This window comes from Bombina bombina, chromosome 4 (assembly GCF_027579735.1).
Source record: "Bombina bombina isolate aBomBom1 chromosome 4, aBomBom1.pri, whole genome shotgun sequence".
NCBI lineage: Eukaryota > Metazoa > Chordata > Amphibia > Anura > Bombinatoridae > Bombina > Bombina bombina.
Window position 1 is genome coordinate 806,015,294 of NC_069502.1, and position 22,834 is coordinate 806,038,127.

The 22,834-nt window shown below is 37.9% G+C and overlaps 1 protein-coding gene across 1 annotated transcript in view; it reads left to right on the plus strand.

Annotated features, from left to right (window-relative positions):
• Positions 1 to 22,834, plus strand: part of LOC128657888 (gastrula zinc finger protein XlCGF53.1-like) — a 129,285-nt gene that overhangs the window by 2,590 nt on the left and 103,861 nt on the right. The window contains exons 2-3 of the mRNA XM_053712315.1: positions 4,218 to 4,323; positions 11,826 to 11,930. Coding sequence (XP_053568290.1) covers positions 4,218 to 4,323; positions 11,826 to 11,930 — 211 coding nt within the window. The remainder of the gene's footprint in view (positions 1 to 4,217; positions 4,324 to 11,825; positions 11,931 to 22,834) is intronic.

Sequence of the window (22,834 nt, forward strand, 5' to 3'; positions counted from 1 at the left end):
AGGGACACGTAACCCAATTTTTTTCTTTAATGATTCAGATAGAGCATGCAACTTTCTAATTTACTCCTATTTTCAATTTTTCTTTGTTCTCTTGCTATCTTTATTAAAAAAGCATGAATGTAAAGCTTAAATGGACAATTCACCACACATTTTACTCCCATTTAAATTGTTCACAATGTTCCATTTTACCTGCTGGGGTGTATTAAATTGTTTATAAGTAGCTCATTTACCCCTATTTTGGCCTTTGAAATAGCTGATTTAGCTTGTGGTATCCCAACCTATACTGAAAGTTTTGATACTGGAGTCTCAGCTATTGAATAGCCTAAGTAAACACAGCCAGCAGAATAAATTACTCTCCCAGTGGGGTGCAGGATAGTTAAGTAATAAAATTATAATTTTACATAGTTCTCTCTATTCATTGAGCTTTAGTTTTCCAGCCAAATATAAGATAAGGAAGCAAGTTTGTGTACACAAAGTTATAACATAATGAGCTATATTACTTGAAGCTCAACCCATTGTAATAGGCTGTGATTTAAAAGCACAAACCCAGCTATTTCATATACACAAATAAACATGAAAATGCAATTTCTTATACATTTTATACTCAGTAGCTGGTATAACAAGTAATTGAAAACACATTAATATAAAAACTATTTTACAGTGTACTGTCCCTTTAAGAGCTGGTCCATTTTTCTTTCGGAACCTGAGTTTTGCTTGCTTGTTGGTTTGCTAAATGTAGCCACCAATAAGCAAGCGCTATCCAAGGTGCTGAACCTAAAATGGGCAGGGTCCAAAACTTTAAATTCCTGTTTTTTAAATAAAGATGAACAGTATATAAATTGTGGAGTTAATGAAGAAAAAACACATTAATAAGTGAAACTAGCGAGCTGCGAAAGGGCGATACTGATAATTAACCCTTTATTCAGAAGACAAAGGAATTTCATGTTTGTATTAGTTCCTTGGTCTCAAGGAATTTTTTAATATGGTTACAATAAAGTTTCACTTTTTAGTGTGTTTTTTCTTCATTAACTCCACAATTTACATACTGTTTATTTAATACTGTGCTCAATTTAGCATAGTGGAGATACCTGTTGCCATAAATTTTGGAATTTTAAATAAAGATAGCAAGAGAATGAAGAAAAAATGATGATAGGAGTAAATTAGAAAGTTGCTTAAAATTGCATGCTCTGTCTGAATCATGAAAGAAAAAAAATTAGGTTTAGTGTCCCTTTAAGGTAAAAACAAAATCTCTCATTGTACCCCAAATGTCACTGAAATTCCAAAAATATTCATTTTCCAGCACTTTCACTAAGGGTTAAAACAAAATCTCCCATTGTGCCAATATATTTTCACTGCAACAATCTCACACAATGACCCCTCTACAAAATCACAAAGCATGGGGACTTTTTACTGTCGAATTTTAAAAATATTAGACCCCTAATGTCACTCAAATTGCCAACATAGCCATTTTCCAACATTTCCACTTAAGGTAAAAACAAATTCTTCCATTGTGCCAATACATTTACACTGCAGCTATCTCACACAATGACCCCTCTACAATATCGCAAAATATGGGGACTATTTACTGTGGAATAATAAAAATATTGAGCCCCAAATGTCATTCAAATTGCAAACAAAGTCATTTTCCATCACTTAGGGTTAAAAACAAAATCTATTGTGCCAATACATTTTCATTCCCCCTATCTCACACTATGAGGCCTATTTATCAAATGTCTGTCGGACCATATCCGACAGTGCGGATCAGGTCCGACAGACATCGTTGAATGCGGAGAGCGATACACTCTCCATATTCAGCATTGCACCAGCAGCTCACAAGAGCTGCTGGTGCAAAGCCGCCCCCTGCAGACTCACGGCCAATCGGCCGCCAGCAGGGGGGTGTCAATCAACCCAATCGTACTCGATCGGGATGAATTGTGGCGATCCCTGTCCGCCTCATCAGAGCAGGCGGACAGGGTTATGGAGCAGCGGTCTTTAGACCGCTGCTTCATAACTGCTGTCTCTGGCAAGTCTGAAGACTCGCCAGAAACACAGGCCCTCAAGCTCCATTCGGAGCTTGATAAATGGGCCTCAATGACTCATCAGCAATATCACAGAGTATGGGGACTTTGTACTGTGGAATGTTTAAAATATTGGGCCCCAAATGTTACTCAAATTTCAAAATTAGTAATTTTACAGCAGTTCACTAAGGGTTAAAAACAAAAAATTATTTGTGCCAGTAACTTTTCACTGCAGCTATCTCACACAATGACTCCTCTACAACATTACAAAGTATGCAGACTTTTTGTCTGTAGAATTTGAAAAAATATTGGGTCCCTAATGTCACTCAAATTGCAAAAATAGTAATTTTCCAGCACTTTCACTTAGGGTTAAAAACAAAATCTCCCATTGTGCCAATACATTTTCACTGCAACTATCTCACACAATGACTCCTCTACAATATCACTAAGTATGGGGACTTTTTACTGATGAATAATAAAAATATTGAGCCCCAAATGTCATTCAAATTGCAAAAATAATCATTTTCCATCACTTCACTAAGGGTTAAAACAAAATCTCCTATCATGCCTGTCACAGATGCCGGGCTGCAGGGGTTAAACTCCACCTACCCCCTCTTGTATCTCAGCGGTTTTGGGCTCCTCAGAGCAACCGCAATCTCCCAGAGCTCTTGTTTCCCTTGTTTTTGTTATGTAAACCTGATCTTGAAAGAGCTGGTTTCTGACCCACCCATCTCTCTCAGGCCGGCCGGGCCCCCGGATCTACCGGCCGGCTGCCGCACCCGGCATCCTCCGGAAATTTTTACCTCCGGCTGCTTCAGAGGCCCCTTGCCCCAGAGCTCCGCTCTTTTGGGGATTGGTACCCCGTGGGGAGGGTGAGATGTAGGCCAATTGCCGGAGGTGAGCTCCATGGAGAACCGGGGTTTCCGAGCCCCATTCAGCAGACTGCCGGCCCCATGGAATTGCCGACCGGCCACAGCAGCTCGGATTCCTGGTCCCCTTTAACTCAGGTCGCTCCAGCGGCTACTTGTCCTAGAGCTCCGCTCTCTTGGGGATGTGGACCTCTCAGGGAGCACTAGAGAGGGGGTAATTTTCAGGGGTGAGCACTCTCAGAAACCGGGGGGGGGTTTGGACCCCTCCCTCATTACCCGCTTTCCCAATGGCCTTCTCTGTGAACATTGGATAGCCCATAACTCCGACCCCCAGCCATGGATCGCTTTTTGTACTGAAGCAGCTGAGGGCCAAGGGCTTTCCAACAACACCCTGGAAGGACCGCCGCTCCCCAGGGATCACCCCAAATACACCATCCTTGTGCCGCTGGTCAGATAAGGCTTGTTATCAAGATCAGTTTGGGTATAAATGTTGTGTGTTTTCCCTAATAAAATGTTCTTCTTTGTTCACCTGAATACTAGTCTGTCTAGTTATTTGGGTGGGGCCTTGCTAAGATCGCTTTCTCCGCTACATATTGGCTTGTTCCGGGTGCTGGAAGGATCTGTTGGCGGAGCTGCCCAGTTGGGGTAGCCAGAGATCCGTCACAGTGCCAATACATTTTCACTGCAACTATCTCACACAATGACTCCACTACAATATCACAAAGTATGGGAACTTTTTACTGTGGAATAATTAAAATATTGGGCCCCAAATGTCATTCAAATTGCAAAAATAGTCATTTTCCAGTACTTTCACTTAGGGATAAAACCAAGAACTAACATTATGCCTATAAATTTTCACTGCAGCTTTCTCACACAATGACCACTCTAAAACATCACAAAGTATTGGGACTTCTTACTGTGGAATTATTTGAACGTATTGGGCCCCAAATGTCATTCAAATTGCAAACCTAGTCATTTTTATATCTTTATGTATATGATCGTTCGGCTGTAAGTCTCCCTTTCACACACAGCCCCTGCTCACTCTCTGAACTTACTCTCCTTCACTCAAACACAGGCTCCCCTCTTAACCTTCTATTCCTGGCTGGGGTTAAACCAAAAAAGGGATTTTCATCAGTTTAGTGAATGTGTGTCTGGTTTATAAGTAGGGTTGCTTGTATATGTTTATGTAATAAAAGAAAGGAGAAAAAAATAAATATATATATATATTTCACAGGCAGAGTTTAGATGTGTGTATAGATTAGATAGATGTGTATGTATGGCCAGTATACCAATATGTGTAATTTCTGTCATGTATATCCCACTGTTGCAGGTCTCAGTGTTACACAATCTCACTGATCATGAACAAGATGAAGAAGAAGCTGCCTGAGCAGATCCTGAATCACATCCTGGAGATTCTCTACCTGCTGACGGGAGAGGTGAGAAAACATCATAACGACACCACGGTAACCTCTTGCAGTAAATATGTTTGTTAGTTGCTTAGCAACAAGAGGTGACCGATGCTCAGATGTAAAGAAAGAGCCGGTGTTTAAAGGGACATGAAACCCACATTATTTCTTTCATGATTTAGAAAGAGAATGCAGTTTTAAACATCTTTCTAATTTACTTATATTATCTAATTTGTTTTATTATCTTGATATTCTTTGCTGAAAAGCATATCTAGATATGCTCAGAAGCTGCTGATTGGTTGCTGCACATAGAAGCCTTGTGTGATTGGCTCACCCATGTGCATTGCTTTTTCTTCAACTAAGGATATCTAAAAAATGAAGCAAAATAAATAATAGAAGTAAATTGTAATGTTTAAATTTATATTCTCTATCTGAGTCATGAAAGAAAGATTTTGGGTTTAGTGGCCCTTTAAAGTTTTTGTGCAAATACAAAAGTGTAGATTTGTTCTGGGAATATTCTGTTGTAGAAATTTCCCACCAGCCTTTTGTCCCAGAGGCAGAACTTTTTTTTCTTTTCATTTTCTGCAATGAGATTTTTTTTTTGCAAATTTTTTTCTGCAGTGTCTCTGAGGAGCCAGTGTTTCTGCGTTCTTTGCCCTTACTCTTGGTGTGCATGAGGACAGGGTCGTGTACAGCCTCGCTGATGTCTGCTGTACGTTCCCACAGTGTCAGTCTGCCTGGGAACCTGCTCTACTGTACTGCTGGGGTCTATATGCTTATTTTGGAGGGGCAGCTGCTCCATGCTTATAATGCTAATGTATAATATATAATTCCTAATAGATGGCACTTAGAAATGAGTCTCAATATATATATGTATCAGCACACTCTGTTCCTGTCATGAAAGTGCGGGGTGCCACCCAGTGAATATAATATAAGGAAAGAAATCCAGAGGATGCACTCGCCATGTTTCAAAAAATATTTAATTTGTGAGTAAACGTTTTCAGGGAGTGACCCCTGTCTTCAGACTCCTGTAAACAAAACATGGTGAAAAAGTGGCTTACCATATCGTGTATTTATGAAGGATGTCAGGGGGCTGGATATACACACACACACATTAATTAATTAATAAATAAATAAAAAAAAAATAATAATATATATATATATATATATATATATATATATATATATATATATATATATATATATATATATAATAGCACTTAGTCTGAACTTCAAATGAGTAGTAGATTCTTTCTGACAATTTTAAAAGTTATGTGTCTTTCCACTCCCCATGTACCATGTGACAGCCATCAGCCAATCACAAATGCATACACGTACCATGTGACAGCCATCAGCCAATTACAAATGCATACACACTTATTCTTGCACATGCTCAGTAGGAGCTGGTGACTCAAAAAGTTTAAATATAAAAAGACTTTGCACATTTAGTTAATGGAAGTAAATTGGAAAGTTGTTTAAAATGGTATGCTCTATCTGAATAATGAAAGTTTAATTTTGATTGAGTGTCCCTTTAAAAAAATAAATCTGGTTTCTAAGTATATTGGTTGGCTCCTAGAATACATTTGTTAAAGGGACACTGAACCCACATTTTTTTCTTTTATGATTCAGAGAGAGCATGCAATTTTAAACAACTTTCTAATTTACTCCTATTATCAATTTTTCTTCATTCTCTTGCTATCTTTATTTGAAAAAGGCATCTAAGGAGCCAGCCAATTTTTGGTTCAGAACGTTGGACAGCATTTATCCACCAATCGGCAAGAACAACCAAGGTTGTTCACTAAAAATGGGCCGGCATCTAAACTTACATCCTTGCTTTTCAAATAAAAATACCAAGAGAATGAAGAAAATTTGATAATGGGAGTACATTAAATAGGAGTAAATTAAATGAAATTGCATGCTCTATCTGAATCACAAAAGAAAAAAATTGGGTTCCCTGTCCCTTTAAGCCCTGACTTACCTTTTCTGCAATGTGCTGTTACTCTCTACCGCACTGGAGTTCAGGAAGGGGGAGGAAATTGAAAAGAGAGGAACCTAGTAAATATTTATACTGAGAACGGAACAGTGACACCTGCAGGTAGAAATTAAAAGTGCAGGCAATTTTTTTATTTTTATTTTTTAAATGTCACAGCCGGTCTTTCTGCAGACACACTACAGTTTCTGCAATGAGATTGCACAGTGATCTGCCTTGGGGCCTTTTGTTATTTGTTCCATCATCCCCATACACAGACCAGCAATAGGCAGCTCTTTAGGTTTCCGTCAGCATTTATAAAACATTTATTATGTGTGCAGACATTTTGCAATGCTACACTTAAAGGACCATTCTAGTGAAAAAAATGACATTCTCTTATAATTAGATCACATAATTTATTTTTAGTGGCGCTGTAAGTCTGTGTTTAACAACCACAAAGGGCTTAATTGTTGCTATATACTATACAGATATACAACATTTATTGTATGTACAGAACTTTTGCAATGCTTTTCTTAACTGCTGATATATACTGTGCACACATATAAATATTTATTCTGTGTGCAGACCTTTGCAATGTATCACTTAATGTCATATATGTACTGCGCATTTATAACATTTATTCTGTGTGCAGGCATTTGCAATGTATCACTTAATGTCTTATATATGTACTGCGCATTTATAACATTTATTCTGTGTGCAGACCTTTGCAATGTATCACTTAATGTCTTATATATGTACTGCGCATTTATAACATTTACTGTGTGTGCTAACCTTTACAATGTATCACTTAATGTCTCTTATATGTACTGCGCATTTATAACATTTACTGTGTGTGCAGACCTTTACAATGTATCACTTAATGTCTTTATATATGTACTGCGCATTTATAACATTTATTCTGTGTGCAGACCTTTACAATGTATCACTTAATGTCTCTTATATGTACTGCGCATTTATAACATTTATTCTGTGTGCAGACCTTTACAATGTATCACTTAATGTCTTATATATGTACTGCGCATTTATAACAATTATTCTGTGTGCAGACCTTTGCAATGCATCACTTAATGTCTTATATATGTACTGCACATTTATAACATTTATTCTGTGTGCAGGCCTTTGCAATGTATCACTTAAAGGGACAGTCAACACCAGAATTTTTGTTGTTTTAAAAGATAGATAATCCCTTTATTACCCATTCCCCACTTTTGCAAAACCAACACAGTTATAATAATACACTTTTTAGCTCTGTGATTAACTTGTATATAAGCATCTTCTGACAAACCCCTAATCACATGACATTTTATTTATTATCTATTGACTTTCATTTTAGCCAATTAGTGCAGTGTCTGCCACAATCCACGGGCGTGCTCACAATGTTATCTATAGGGTTTACCTGAACTAGCTCTCCCCTGCTGTGAAAAGCAAATACAAAGCATGTGATTAGAGGCGGCCTTCAGGGGCTTAGAAATTATCATATGAGCCTTCCTAGGTCTAGCTTTCAACTAAGAATACCAAAAGAACAAAGCAAAATTGTTGATAAAAGTAAATTGGAAAGTTGTTTAAAATTACATGCCCTATTTGAAACATGAGAGTTTTTTTTGGACTTGACTGTCCCTTTAATGTATTATATATGTACTGCACATTTATAACATTTACTGTGTGTGCAGAACTTACGCCTAGATTTAGAGTTTGGCGTTAGCCGTCAAAACCAGCGTTAGAGGCTCCTAACGCTGGTTTTGGGCTACCGCTGGTATTTAGAGTCTTGTAGGTAAGGGTCTAATGCTCACTTTCCAGCCGCGACTTTTCCATACCGCAGATCCCCCTACGCCATTTGCGTATCCTATCTTTTCAATGGGATCTTTCTAACGCCGGTATTTAGAGTCTTGGCTGAAGTGAGCGTTAGAAATCTAACGACAAAACTCCAGCCGCAGAAAAAAGCCAGGAGTTAAGAGCTTTCTGGGCTAACGCCGGTTCATAAAGCTCTTAACTACTGTGCTCTAAAGTACACTAACACCCATAAACTACCTATGCACCCCTAAACCGAGGTCCCCCCACATCGCCGCCACTCTATTAAATTTTTTTAACCCCTAATCTGCTGACCGCACAACGCCGCCACCTACCTTATCCCTATGTACCCCTAATCTGCTGCCCCTAACACCGCAGACCCCTATATTATATTTATTAACCCCCTATCTGCCCCCCACAACGTCGCTGCTACCTTACCTACAATTATTAACCCCTAATCTGCCGACCGGACCTCACCGCTACTATAATAAAGGTATTAACCCCTAATCGGCCCTCACTAACATCACCGACACCTAACTTCAAGTATTAACCCCTAATCTGCCGACCGGACCTCACCGCCACTATAATAAAGGTATTAACCCCTAATCTGCCCTCACTAACATCACAGACACCTAACTTCAAGTATTAACCCCTAATCTGCCGACCGGACCTCACCGCCACTATAATAAATTTATTAACCCCTAAAGGTAAGTCTAACCCTAACACTAACACCCCCCTAAATTAAATATAATTTAAATCTAACTAAATAAATTAACTCTTATTAAATAAATTATTCCTATTTAAATCTAAATACTTACCTGTAAAATAAACCCTAATATAGCTACAATATAACGAATAATTATATTGTAGCTATTTTAGGATTTATATTTATTTTACAGGCAACTTTGTATTTATTTTAACCAGGTACAATAGCTATTAAATAGTTAATAACTGTAGCTACCTAGTTAAAATAATTACAAAATTACCTGTAAAATAAATCCTAACCTAAGTTACAATTAAACCTAACACTACACTATCAATAAAATAATTAAATAAAATACCTACAATTAAATCTAACACTACACTATCAATAAATTAATTACATGAAATACCTACAAATAAATACAATTAAATAAACTAACTAAAGTACAAAAAATAAAAAAGCTAAGTTACAAAAAAAAATAATGAATTACAAACATAATAAAAATATTACAACAATTTTAAGCTAATTACACCTACTCTAAGCCCCCTAATAAAATAACAAAGCCCCCCAAAATAAAAAAAATGCCCTACCCTATTCTAAAATTAAAATAGAAAAGCTCTTTTACCTTACCAGCCCTTAAAAGGGCTTTTTGCGGGGCATGCCCCAAAGAATTCTGCTCTTTTGCCTGTAAAAAAAAACCATACAATACCCCCCCCAACATTACAACCCACCACCCACATACCCCTAATCTAACCCAAACCCCCCTTAAATAAACCTAACACTAAGCCCCTGAAGATCTTCCTACCTTATCTTCACCACGCCGGGTATCACCGATCGGTCCAGAAGATCCTCCGAAATCTTCATCCAAGTCCAAGCGGGGGCTGAAGAGATCCATCATCCGGCTGAAGTCTTCTATCAAGCGGCAAGAAGAAGTCCAGAAGAGGCTCCAAAGTCTTCATCCTATCCGGGCAGAAGAGGAGATCCGGACCGGCAACCATCTTCATCCAAGCGGCATCTTCTATCTTCATCCATCCGACGACGAGCGGCTCCATCTTCAAGACCTCCGGCGCGGATCCATCCTCTTCTTCCGACGTCCTAACACAGAATGACGGTTCCTTTAAGGGACGTCATTCAAGATGGCGTTCCTCGAATTCCGATTGGCTGATAGGATTCTATCAGCCAATCGGAATTAAGGTAGGAAAAATCTGATTGGCTGATGGAATCAGCCAATCAGATTCAAGTTCAATCCGATTGCCTGATCCAATCAGCCAATCAGATTGAGCTCGCATTCTATTGGCTGTTCCGCATTTTTGTAATTATTTTTTTTATTTTTTGTACTTTAGTTAGTTTATTTAATTGTATTTATTTGTAGGTATTTTATTTAATTAATTTTATTGATAGTGTAGTGTTAGGTTTAATTGTAACTTAGGTTAGGATTTATTTTACAGGTAATTTTGTAATTATTTTAACTAGGTAGCTATTAAATAGTTATTAACTATTTAATAGCTATTGTACCTGGTTAAAATAATTACAAAGTTGCCTGTAAAATAAATATTAGTCCTAAAATAGCTACAATATAATTATAATTTGTATTGTAGCTATATTAGGGTTTATTTTACAGGTAAATATTTAGCTTTAAATAGGAATAATTTATTTCGTTAGATTTAAATTATATTTAATTTAGGGGGGTGTTAGGGTTAGACTTAGCTTTAGGGAGTAATACATTTATTAGAGTAGCGGTGAGGTCCGGTCGGCAGATTAGGGGTTAATACTTGAAGTTAGGTGTCAGCGATGTTAGGGAGGGCAGATTAGGGGTTAATACTATTTACTATAGGGTTAGTGAGGCGGATTAGGGGTTAATACATTTATTATAGTAGCGGTGAGATCCGGTCGGCAGATTAGGGGTTAATTATTGTAGGTAGCTGGCGGCGACGTTGTGGGGGGCAGATTAGTGGTTAATAAATATAATATAGGTGTCGGTGGTGTTAGGGGCAGCAGATTAGGGGTACATAGGTATAATGGAGGTTGCGGCGGTGTACGGAGCGGCAGATTAGGGGTTAAAAAAATATGCAGGTGTCAGCGATAGCGGGGGCGGCAGATTAGGGGTTAATAAGTGTAAGGTTAGGGGTGTTTAGACTCGGGGTTCATGATAGAGTGTTAGGTGCAGACTTAGGAAGTGTTTCCCCATAGGAAACAATGGGGCTGCGTTAGGAGCTGAACGCTGCTTTTTTGCAGGTGTTAGGTTTTTTTTCAGCTCAAACTGACCCATTGTTTCCTATGGGGGAATCGTGCATGAGCACGTTTTTGAAGCTGGCCGCGTCCGTAAGCACCGTTGGTATTGAGAGTTGCAGTGGCGGTAAATTATGCTCTACGCTCCCTTTTTGGAGCCTAACGCAGCCCTTCTGTGAACTCTAAATACCAGCGGTATTTAAAAGGTGCGGGGAAAAAAAAGCCAGCGTTAGCTACGCGGGTCGTTACCGACAAAACTCTAAATCTAGCCGTGTATGTCTTATATATGTACTGTGCATTTATAACATTTATTCTGTGTGCAGAACTTTACAATGTATCACTTAATGTCTTATATATGTACTGTGCATTTATAACATTTACTGTGTGTGCGGAACTTTTGTAATATGACATTTCAAAGGACCTGAAACCCAACATTTTTTCTTTCATGATTTCAATTAATTTTTTTTTATTAGATTTGCTTAAATCTCTATATCCAGCTAGCAGAACACATCAGTTGAGCCTATGACAATTAACCTATATGTGCAGTCACCAATAAGCACCGAGTTCACTGTAGTGCATTTTAACTATGGTTACCGAGGGAATGAAGCCAATTAAATAACAGAAGTAAATTAGAAAGTTGGTTAAAACGGCATGTTCTATCTGAATCATGAATATTTAATGTTCCTTTAACTAGGATGGTGTTTAGCAGTCACATTGTGTGCTCAGTATGTGACCATGATGATGAGATGGGGAATGTGATAACAGGATACACACAAGTGATGTGAGAGGGGTCAGTGATGTTTTTATGTTTCACTCTTGCAGCGTGTGACTAACTCACTAACAGCGAGTCACATGACCGGGGACAAGACGACAACAGAGAGGATACTAACCCACACCCTGCAGATCATGTACCTGCTTACAGGGGAGGTGAGAGCTGATAGAATATGTGTCATAGTAACAGCTTCATGTCCCTGTGACCGTCTGTATTGTTTGTTTTTATTGGAGAGCCTAAAATTAATATATACAGTTGTATCCAAAAGTTTAGGCACCCCTGACAATTTCTATGATTTTCATTTATAAATAATTGGATGTTTGGATCAGCAATTTCATTTTGATCTATCAAATAACTGAAGGACGCATTATGGCTGGGCGATTAACCGCTAGAGTGCACTTTTTTTTTTATGGGGGTGGGCGGACTACCGGTGACTGAGTGACATGTTCTGGCCTAGCATATAGCTAGGCAGAGGCACCATGCACACACAGCAGTTAGAAGAGGCGCCACTGCGGGGCATAGAGTGGATACACGTGGTCAAGGTGGGTTGCTCACTTAGGCGACTGGAAGCTGGAGGCAAGCAAGTAAAAAACGTTCACTACGTGTAGGATAAAGCAGCATCTGACTGCACTGCCACTGTCTGCAGGGTTATAAAATCTAAAGTAAAGAAGCTCCGGGGAGAGGGAGGCTCTGTGGAAGTGAAAGCAGTCCGAATAACAGATGTGGCACTGCCCTGGCATATACTTATACCTGGAGATTTATCCAATAAAATATTTGTTTTTATTTTCATACACAGTAAGTAAAACATGTTTAATGGCTAATGCTTTATTTACAGTATATATGTAATGCAGGTGTTTGAAAATAAAAACAAATATTTTATTGAATAAATTTCCAGGTATAAGTATATGCAGCAAGTTATTCAGACTGCTTTTACTTCCACTGATCCTCTCCCCGGAGCTTGTTTAGAAAATTAAGGTGTTTTAGTAAAAACAATTTGGGTACAAAATCGCGATTTTCATTTTTGGCCATATCGCCCAGCCCTAGGACACAGTAATATTTCAGTAGTGAAATGAGGTTTATTGGATTAACAGAAAATGTGCAATATTCATCAAAACGAAATTAGACCGGTGCATAAAGTTGGGCACCCCAACAGATATATCGCATCAATATTTAGTAGAGCCTCCTTTAGCAGAAATAACAGCCTCTAGATGCTTCCTATAGTCTGTAATGAAGATATTTTGGACCATTCCTCCTTGCAAAACCTCTCCAGTTCAGTTATTTTTGATGGACAGCCCACTTCAAATCACCCCACAAAATTTTTAAATGATATTCAGGTCTGGGGACTGGGATGGCCATTCTAGAACATTGTACTTGTTACTCTGCATAAATACCAGAGTAGATTTTGAGCAGTGTTTTGGGTCATTGTCTTGTTGAAATATCCAGCCTCGGCGTAACTTCAACATTATTCTCTAGTATCTGCTGATATAGAGTTGAATCCATGCAACCTTTAACTTTAACAAGATTCCCAGTACCGACACTAGCCACACAGCCCCACATCAAATTTTACTGTGGGTATCAAGTGTTTGTCTTGGAACACTGTGTTCTTTTGCCACCATGCATAACGCCCCTTGTTATGACCAAATAACTCAATCTTTGTTTCTTTCATGTAATTGGCAAGAGTCCATGAGCTAGTGACGTATGGGATATACATTCCTACCAGGAGGGGCAAAATGCCTATAAATTACACCCCTCACCACACCCACAATTCAGTTTTTACAAAGTTTGCCTCCTATGGAGGTGGTGAAGTAAGTTTGTGCTAAGTTTCCTACGTTGACATGAGTTTCTCAGCATTTTGAAGCCCGATTCCTTTCAGTACAGCGAATGTCAGAGGGATGTGAACGGAGTATCACCTATTGAATGCAAGGGGATGTGAAGGGAGTATCACCTATTGAATGCAATGGTTTTCCTCACGGGAGATCTGTTTCATAGGTTCTCTGTTATCGGTCGTAGAGATTCATCTCCTACCTCCCTTTTCAGATCGACGATATACTCTCATATACCATTACCTCTACTGATAACTGTTTCAGTACTGGTTTGGCTATCTGCTATATGTGGATGGGTGTCTTTCTGTAAGTATGTTTTTATTACTTAAGACACCTCAGCTATGGTTATGCATTAATATAAAGTTCTAAATATATGTATTGTACTTATATTTGCCATGAGTCAGGTTCATGTATTTCCTTTTTTGCAGACTGTCAGTTTCATATTTGGGGAAAATAAACATATTAAGAAATATTTTTCTTACCTTGGGTTTAGTCTTTTTTTCAAATTGACTACATTTTTCTTTGCAAATTGCGGGCAGAATTAGGCCCGCGGGTACGCCAAATGCTAGGCTTTATTGCGTCATTCTGGGCGCAAATATTTTTTTGCGGGGAAGTACGTCCGTTGACACAAGTTCGTCATTTCCGGCGTTGTAGTTGACGCCGAGTTCCTTACACAAGGTTGTGTCGTTAGTGACGCGAGTGTGTCATTTCCGGACGTTGTTAGCGCCAAAAAAAATTTCAGTTATGTTGTGCGTCATACTTGGCTCCAAACTTTTTCATTATTTTAGCACCCCATTGCTATTTGCCTCTTGCCTTTTTCTATGTCAGTGTCAGGGTTACTGTGTCTTTAACTAGTGCTTTCACTCAAGTCAGCTCTGATTGGTTACTGCCCCTTTAAATACTATTCACAGACAGGTAACGTTGCTTAGTTATTCTAATTGTGACCTCACAACCACCTGAAGAACCAAGCCTCCTCCCTTACTTCCTGTAAGATTCTAACCACCGGAGTTTCATCTCCTCTCTCCTTCTTGGAGCAAAATTCATCTGTAACAGCTTGTAGCTATCCTGCTATTTTCAACAATTGATTGCTCACCATTTGGGGAATTCAGCTTATCTTAGAGACTGAGGAATTCACTATCGCAAGTACTCTTATCCTTGTAAATAATCCTTACCTTGTTTTTTGCCTTGCATTGTTTCATTCCTCTTCCAGAGGCTGTCACTACATATTCCATTACACTGAAGTTACTATCTGTTCTGGTCACTTCTGGTTCAGACATAGCAGCTGAATACACCACCGCAGCTTACAGCAGTGACTTAGCCTGCAGCAATTCAAACTGAGGAGCTGCTTGTTACTGAGCTGTTACAGGTAACTGAATTCAGCAAATAGTAAAAGACTTTGTTACTGCCAAATAACTTGCTGTGATTACATAAATATAAAAGACTTTGTTGCTGCCAAATAACCTGCTGTGAATACATTGTTATAAAAGACTTTGTTACTGACAAATATCTTGCTGTGAATACATCGTTATAATATATATATATATATATATATATATATATATATATATATATATATATATATATATATATATATAACCTGCCAAGTCATTCTCACAATTAAGGGAATCCACTTACATGAAGAGTGTTCATACTTAGTTGCAAATACGTTTTGACTATTATAGCAGATGGTATATATTTGAAAAAATAGGAAAACCTAAGTAACTTGAACTTTAATCAATCAACACTAATCTGAGAATATTCTAAGGAATCTCTCAGTCACTTTATAATATTGCTCACTACAGTCTGAGATTTCCTTTCTCCCAATAGAGGAATTCTGTCTGTGTGGTGATACAAACTTAAACTTTGCCAGGTTGTTGCAAATTCCTCATTTAAAGCAACATACACACTTATTTGTGGTTCATTCAAAAACATTATATCTGGTTGTTTCAGTTCTTAAAAAGATACATAACCATAATTCAGTTAAGAAATAACAAAAGGAAACAGGTTATCTGTATTTGAGTTCCTTAAAGGGTACACACACCTTACAGTCAGAGGGCTATGCTATTTGCATTTTTTCCCATTCCTGAAACTGTCATATAAGGAAATTGATAATTTTGCTTTATATGTTGTTTTTTATTTTACATTTTGCAAGATGTCACTATCTGATCCTGTCTCAGAAGTATCTGCTGGAACTTTGCTGCTTGATATCGGTTCTACCAAAGCTAAGTGCATTTTATTTCCGATTTTATTTCCGATTGTCATTTGTAAATAGTTGTTATGATAAACTTTTTCATGCAGATAATGTGTACATCAGTATTAGTACATTGCCTGTTGCTGTTCCTTCGACTTTTAATGTACATGTTATACCTTTGAATTTTAAAGAATTTGTTACTGATTCTATTCAGAAGGCTTTGTCTGCTATTCCACCTTCTAATTAATATAAAAGGTCGTTTAAAACTTCTCATAAGGTTGATGAAATTTCAAATGACCGACAACATAATGAATTATCCTCCTCTGATGAGGATCTATCTGATTCAGAAGATCATTCCTCAGATATTGACACTAACAAATCTACTTATTTATTTTAAATGAAGTATTTTCATTCTTTGTTTAAAGAAGTGTTAATTACTTTGGATATTAAGGAAACTAGTCCTCTTGATATTAGAACTAGTAAATTCTGTTTTTTAAACCTCCTGTGGTTAATCCAGAGGTTTTTTTCCTGTTCCTGATGCTATTTCTGATATGATTTCTAAGGAATGCAATAAGCCGGGTACTTCTTTTATTCCTTCTACAAGGTTTAAAAAATTGTATCCTTTACCAGCAATTTTTATAGAGTTTTGGGAAAAGATCCCCAAAGTTGATGGGGCTATTTCTACTCTTGCTGTACGTACCTCTATTCCTATAGAAGATAGTACTTAAGTTCCTTTAGATAGAAAACTTTAATCTTATCTAAGGAAAGCTTATTTATTCAGGTCATCTCTCAGGCCTGCAATTTCTTTGGCTGATGTTGCAGCTGCATCAACATTTTTGTTGGAGAATTTAGTGCAACAAGAATTGGATTCTGATTTATCTAGCATTGTTCGCTTACTGTAACATGCTAATCATTTCTGTTGCCATTTTTTTATATCATCAAGATTGATGTTAGATCAATGTCTTTAGCTATTTTTAGCTAGAAGAGCTTTGTGGCTTAAATCTTGGAATGCTAATATGACTTCTAAGTCTAGATTGCCATAGTGTTGTTCACAAACATGGTTGGAGGATCAATTTACCAAAGAGTTTCTTGATTCCTCAGACAAGGGTCACCTTTTTATGGCTTCCAGATAGATTCAGTGTCCATGACTCTGTCTCTAACAGACAAGAGACGTTTAAATTGGTTGCAGCCTGTCGGAACCCCAGTCTCAGTCATTCCATTTAGTGACTATGTCCAAGGTAATTAGAGCCCTAAGGGTAAATCTAAAGCTTATAACTGTTTTTGTTCTTTTTGTCAAATAAAGAACAAAAACCTAATCCTTCCCCCAAGGAATCTGTTTCCAAATAGAAACTTTCATCAAATTGGAATAAATCCAAACCATTTAAGAAACCAAAGCCAGCCCCTAAGTCTGCATAAAGGTGAGCCCTCATTCCAGCTCAGCTGGTAAGGGGCAGATTAAGGATTTTTTTTCAAGGATGTTTGGATAAATTCTGTCTAAAATCAATGGTTTCAGAGCATTGTCTCTCAGGGTTATCGAATAGGATTCTGAGTAAGACCTCTTGAGAGAAGATTTTTTTTCTCTCACGCATCCCAGCAAATCCAGTAAATGCTCAGGCTTTCCTGAAGTGTGTTTCAGGGTCTGGGGTTTTATTCAAATCTATTCATTGTCCTAAAGAAGGAAAATTCATTCAGACCTGTTCTGGATCTGAAAATTTTGAATCGTTATGTAAGAGTACCAACTTTCAAATGGTGACTTTAAGGACTATCCTGCCTTTTGTTCAGCAAGGACATTTTATGTCTACAATAGACTTGCAGGATGTATACCTTAATATTCTGATTTAGTCAGATCATTTTCAGTTCCTAGTGTTGTTTCTTCACAAACATGGTTGGAGGATCAATTTACCAAAGAGTTTCTTGATTCCTCAGACAAGGGTCGCCTTTTTTTGGCTTACAGATAGATTCAGTGTCCATGACTCTGTCTCTAACAGACAAGAGACGTTTAAATTGGTTGCAGCCTGTCGGAACCCTAGTCTCAGTCATTCCATTTAGTGACTATGTGCATGGAAGTTTAGGTCTCATGACTGCAGCATCGGACGCAATTCCCTTTGCTCGTTTTCACATGAGACCTCCCCAGCTTTGTATGCTGAATCAATGGTGCAGGGATTATACAAAGTTATCACAATTATTATCCTTAAATCCCAATGTTCGATACTCTCTGACTTGGTTGTTAAATCACCAGCGTTTAGTTCAAGGGGCTTCTTTTGTTCATCCAACCTGGATTGTGATCACAACAAATGCAGGTCTTCAGGTTGGGGAGCTGTTTGGGGATCTCTGACAGCACAAGGGGTTTGGGAATCTCAAGAGGCGAGATTACCAATCAATATTTTGGAACTCCGTGCAGTTTTCAGAGTTCTTCAGTTCTGGCCTCTGTTGAAGAGAGAACCGTTCATTGTTTTTTCAGACAGACAATATCACAACAGTGGCATATGTCAATCATCAGGGTGGGACTTACTTCTTTCATAGCTTGGGGACTGTATCTCGGATACTTGTTTGGGCGGAATCCAGCTCCTGTCTAATTTCTGCAGTTCATATCCCAGGTGTAGACAATTGGGAGGTGTATTATCTCAGCCGTCAGTCTTTACATCCGGGGGAGTGGTCTCTCCATCCAGATGTGTTTTCTCATCTAAACAAGAGACTTCCCAGATACCTGTTCAGGTCCAGGGTTTTTCAGGCGGAAGCAGTGGATGCGTTGACACTTCCCTGGTGTTATCAACCTGCTTATATTTTCCCGCCTCTATTTCTCCTTCCAAGAGTGATCTCCAAAATCATCATGGAACAATTGTTTGTGTTGCTGGTGGCTCCAGCATGGCCTCACAGGTTTTGGTATGTGGATCTTGTTTGGATGTCCAGTTGCCAACCTTGGCCACTTCTATTAAGGCCGGACTTACTGTCTCAAGGTCTGTTTTTTCATCAGGATCTCAAATCATTAAATTTGAAGGTGTGGAAATTGAACGCCTAGTGCTAAGTCATAGAAGTTTCTCTGACTCGGTGATTATTACTATGTTACAAGCTCGTAAATCTGTCTCTAGAAAGATTTATTATCGAGTTTGGAAGACTTACATTTCATGGTGTTCTCATCAATTTTCTTGGCATTCTTTTAGAATTCCTAGAATTTTACAGTTTCTTCAGGATGGTTTGAATAAGATTTTGTCTGCAAGTTCCTTGAAGGGACACATCTCTGCTCTTTCTGTTTTATTTCATAGAAAGATTGCTAAACTTCCTGATATTCATTGTTTTGTACAGGCTTTGGTTCATATCAAGCCTGTCATTAAACCAATCTCTCCTCCTTGGAGTTTTAATTTGGTTTTGAAGGCTTTTCAGGCTCTTCCGTTTGAGCCTGTGCATTTTTTTGGACATTTTAACTACTTTCTTGGAAAGTGTAGTTCCTTTTGGCCATCTCTTCTGCTAGAAGAGTTTCTGAGTTATCTGCTCTTTCTTATTAATCTCCTTTTCTGATAGTTCATCAGGATAAGGCAGTTTTGCAGACTTCTTTTAACTTTTTTCCTAAGGTTGTGAATTCTAACAACATTAGTAGAGAAATTGTTGTCCCTTCTTCGTGTCCTAATCCTAAGAATTCTTTGGAAAGATCCTTACATTCTTTGGATGTGGTGAGAGCTTTGAAATATTATATTGAAACTACTAACATTTCAGGAAGACTTCTAGTCTTTTTGTTATATTTTCTGGTTCTAGGAAAGGTCAGAAGGCTTCTGCCATTGGCTTTTTGGTTAAGCTTTTGATTTTCCAAGCTTATTTGGAGTCAGGTCAAGCCCCACCTCAGAATTGTGGCTCATTCTACTAGATCAGTCTCCACTTCGTGGGCTTTTAAGAATGAAGCTTCAGTTGATCAGATTTGCAAAGCAGCAACTGGGTTCTCTTTGCATACATTTACTAAATTCTACCGTTTTGATGTATTTGCTTCTTCAGAAGCAGTTTTTGGTAGAAAAATTCTTCAGGCAGCTGTTTCAGTTTGATTCTTCAGCTGATATTTTTAAGTTTTTCTTTTCATTATAAGAATAAACTTATATTTTGGGTTGTGGATTATTTTTATCCCCCCCCCCCCCTCTCTAGTGACTCTTGCGTGGAGTGCCACATCTTGGGTATTGATGGACTCTTGCCAATTACATGAAAGAAAACATAATTTATGTAAGAATTTACCTGATAAATTCATTTCTTTCATATTGGCAAGAGTCTATGAGGCCCACCCTTTTTTATGGTGGTTATGATTTTTTTTTTTTTTTTTGTATAAAGCACAATTATTTCCAAATTCCTTTGTGGATGCTTTTTACTCCTTTATCACCCCACTACTTGGCTATTCGTTAAACTGAATTGTGGGTGTGGTGAGGGGTGTAATTTATAGGCATTTTGAGGTTTGGGAAACTTTGCCCCTCCTGGTAGGAATGTATATCCCATACGTCACTAGTTCATGGACTTTTGCCAATATGAAAGAAATTAATTTATCTTGTAAATTCTTATGTAAATTATTTTTTCATCAGTCCACAGCACCTTCTTCCAAAATGAAGCTGGCTTGCCAAAATGTGCGTTTTCATACCTCAAGCGACTCTGCTTGTGGCGTGTGTGCATAAAAGGCTTCTTCCGTATCACTCTCCCATACAGCTTCTCCTTGTGCAAAGTGCGCTGAATTGTTGAAGGATGCACAGTGACACCATCTGCCGCAAGATGATGTTGTAGGTCTTTGGAGGTGGTCTGTGGGCTGTTTTTGACTGTTCTCACCATCCTTTGCCTTTGCCTCTCCGATATTTTACTTGGCCTGCCACCTCTGGCCTTAACAAGAACTGTGCCTGTGGTCTTCCATTTCCTCACTATGTTCCTCATATTGGACACTGACAGCTTAAATCTCTGCAATAGCTTTTTGTAGCCTTCCCCTAAACCATAATGTTGAACAATCTTTGTTTTCAGGTCATTTGAGGGTTGTTTTGAGGCCCCATGTTGCCACTAGAGGAGAGTCAAAGAGAACAACAATTTGCAATTTTCCACCTTAAATACCTTTTCTCATGATTGGATGCACCTGTCTATGAAGTTCAAGGCTTAATGGGCTCCCCAAACCAATTGTGTGTTCCAATTAATCAGTGCTAGGTAGTTAAAGGTATTCAAAATGGGGCTAAATTTAGGTACCTGTCTAATTTCGTTTTGATGCATATTGCACATTTTCTGTTATTTCAATAGTGAAATTAGGTTTATTGGATTATCACTGTGTCCTCCAGTTATTTGATAGATCAAAATGAAATTGCTGTTCCAAACACCCAATTATTTATAAATGAAATTCATGCAAATATGGAAATTGTCATTGGTGCCTAAACATTTTTTTTGTGTATGTATGTTGTGTATATGTGTGTGTGTATATGTGTGTATAATATATATATATATATATATATATATATATATATATATATATATATATATATATATATATATATATATATATATATATATATATATATATATATATATATAGCAGCCAAAAGAAAGTGCACTCTCAGGTCTTTCACAGCAAAGGTTACTTTATTGATGGAAAGACCTGAGAGTGCACTTTCTTTTGGCTGCTATTTGTTGTTTAAAGTTGCACCCAGGCAGTTTTCCACTTGTGGGCAAGATCTGGAATTTTGGATATATATATATATATATATATATATATATATATATATATATATATATATATATTCTCATTAAAAGCACAGGAAATCTGAAATTAAACTCCAGTAAACATGAATATAATACTATATATAATTCCAAACACATCCCAAAAATTTATATAATATTTTCAGAATTTACAATCAACACAAAACTGCCACATTTAAAAAAAACAAACAGATCCCCGCACTTAAGGGGTTAATGGTGGTTAGTGGGTTTATTATAATTGAGGGTCTGGCAGTTTAGGGTTTAAGCATAATAAGGGTACAGCAGATTATGTGATAGTATAACTTTACACCAGCTATTAAAAGCATATTATCATATACACTGTGCATGGGATAATCTTCTGGTGATATAATGGTAAATCTGTCTAGCTGCTAATTATCTAGTCCTATTATTAATACTGGATGCACTTATTTAGCTGCCAAACAAACAAGTCTTTTGTTAGATTTTTTTTAACTAATAAACTCTAATGCCAAATCAAGCAATACTGATGGTGCGAGGACTAGAACACAGTAGTGCACCTCACACAATCAGTATCACTAGACTTGTACTCAGTCCCTAGTAATTAGTTTAAATTAGTGACAGCACTTGTATCTTGTGTGAGCACTGCTGGGGAATGTGACATTATACCATATCAGGTAACAGTGGCTCCTATACAGCCCTATTAATATGTTCTACCTTCTGTCTGTGTCTTTGCTTGTTCTCTGTACCATTATCCTCCCCCACAGCACCATTCACCAGATGAGCAGAGAGATGAGCTCTGCTGGGGATTGTGACATTATACCAGCGTTAGGGCACAGTGACTCCCATTGCTGGCTCACCTGGCCCTGTGTATTTGCAACCTGCTGTCTGTGTCTCTGCATGTTCTAAAGTGATGGTAAATTCGCCCAAACGCTCCACATATTTGGAAAGGTCTTCTCCTAACTAGCATATCGATAGGCTTATTTATTACAAAAGTCATCAATACACTAAATAATGTTGGTTTTATTCGTGCTACATTAGCTCATTGAATGGAGCCTCTCTCTAAGATTTTTGATTATGCTTATTTGAGTGGCAGCTCTTCTATGTAAATGTATAGCGCTCCTGTCAACTTGAAATGCGCATGCGCTACTACTTACGCTATTTGCGCAACAGAAGTAGATTTGCTGTCATAATCCTTTAGATTGATTGACAAACTCACCGAAGAATAGATAAAATATTGGTGGAGCACGGATACTACACGTGCTGATATCCTTGCAGATGGATCCAAGTGAATCACAAACCCGTAAAGCAAATTCACTTCTTCTGTTGCACAAAATGCGTAAGGAGTAGCACATGCGCATTTCAAGTTGAT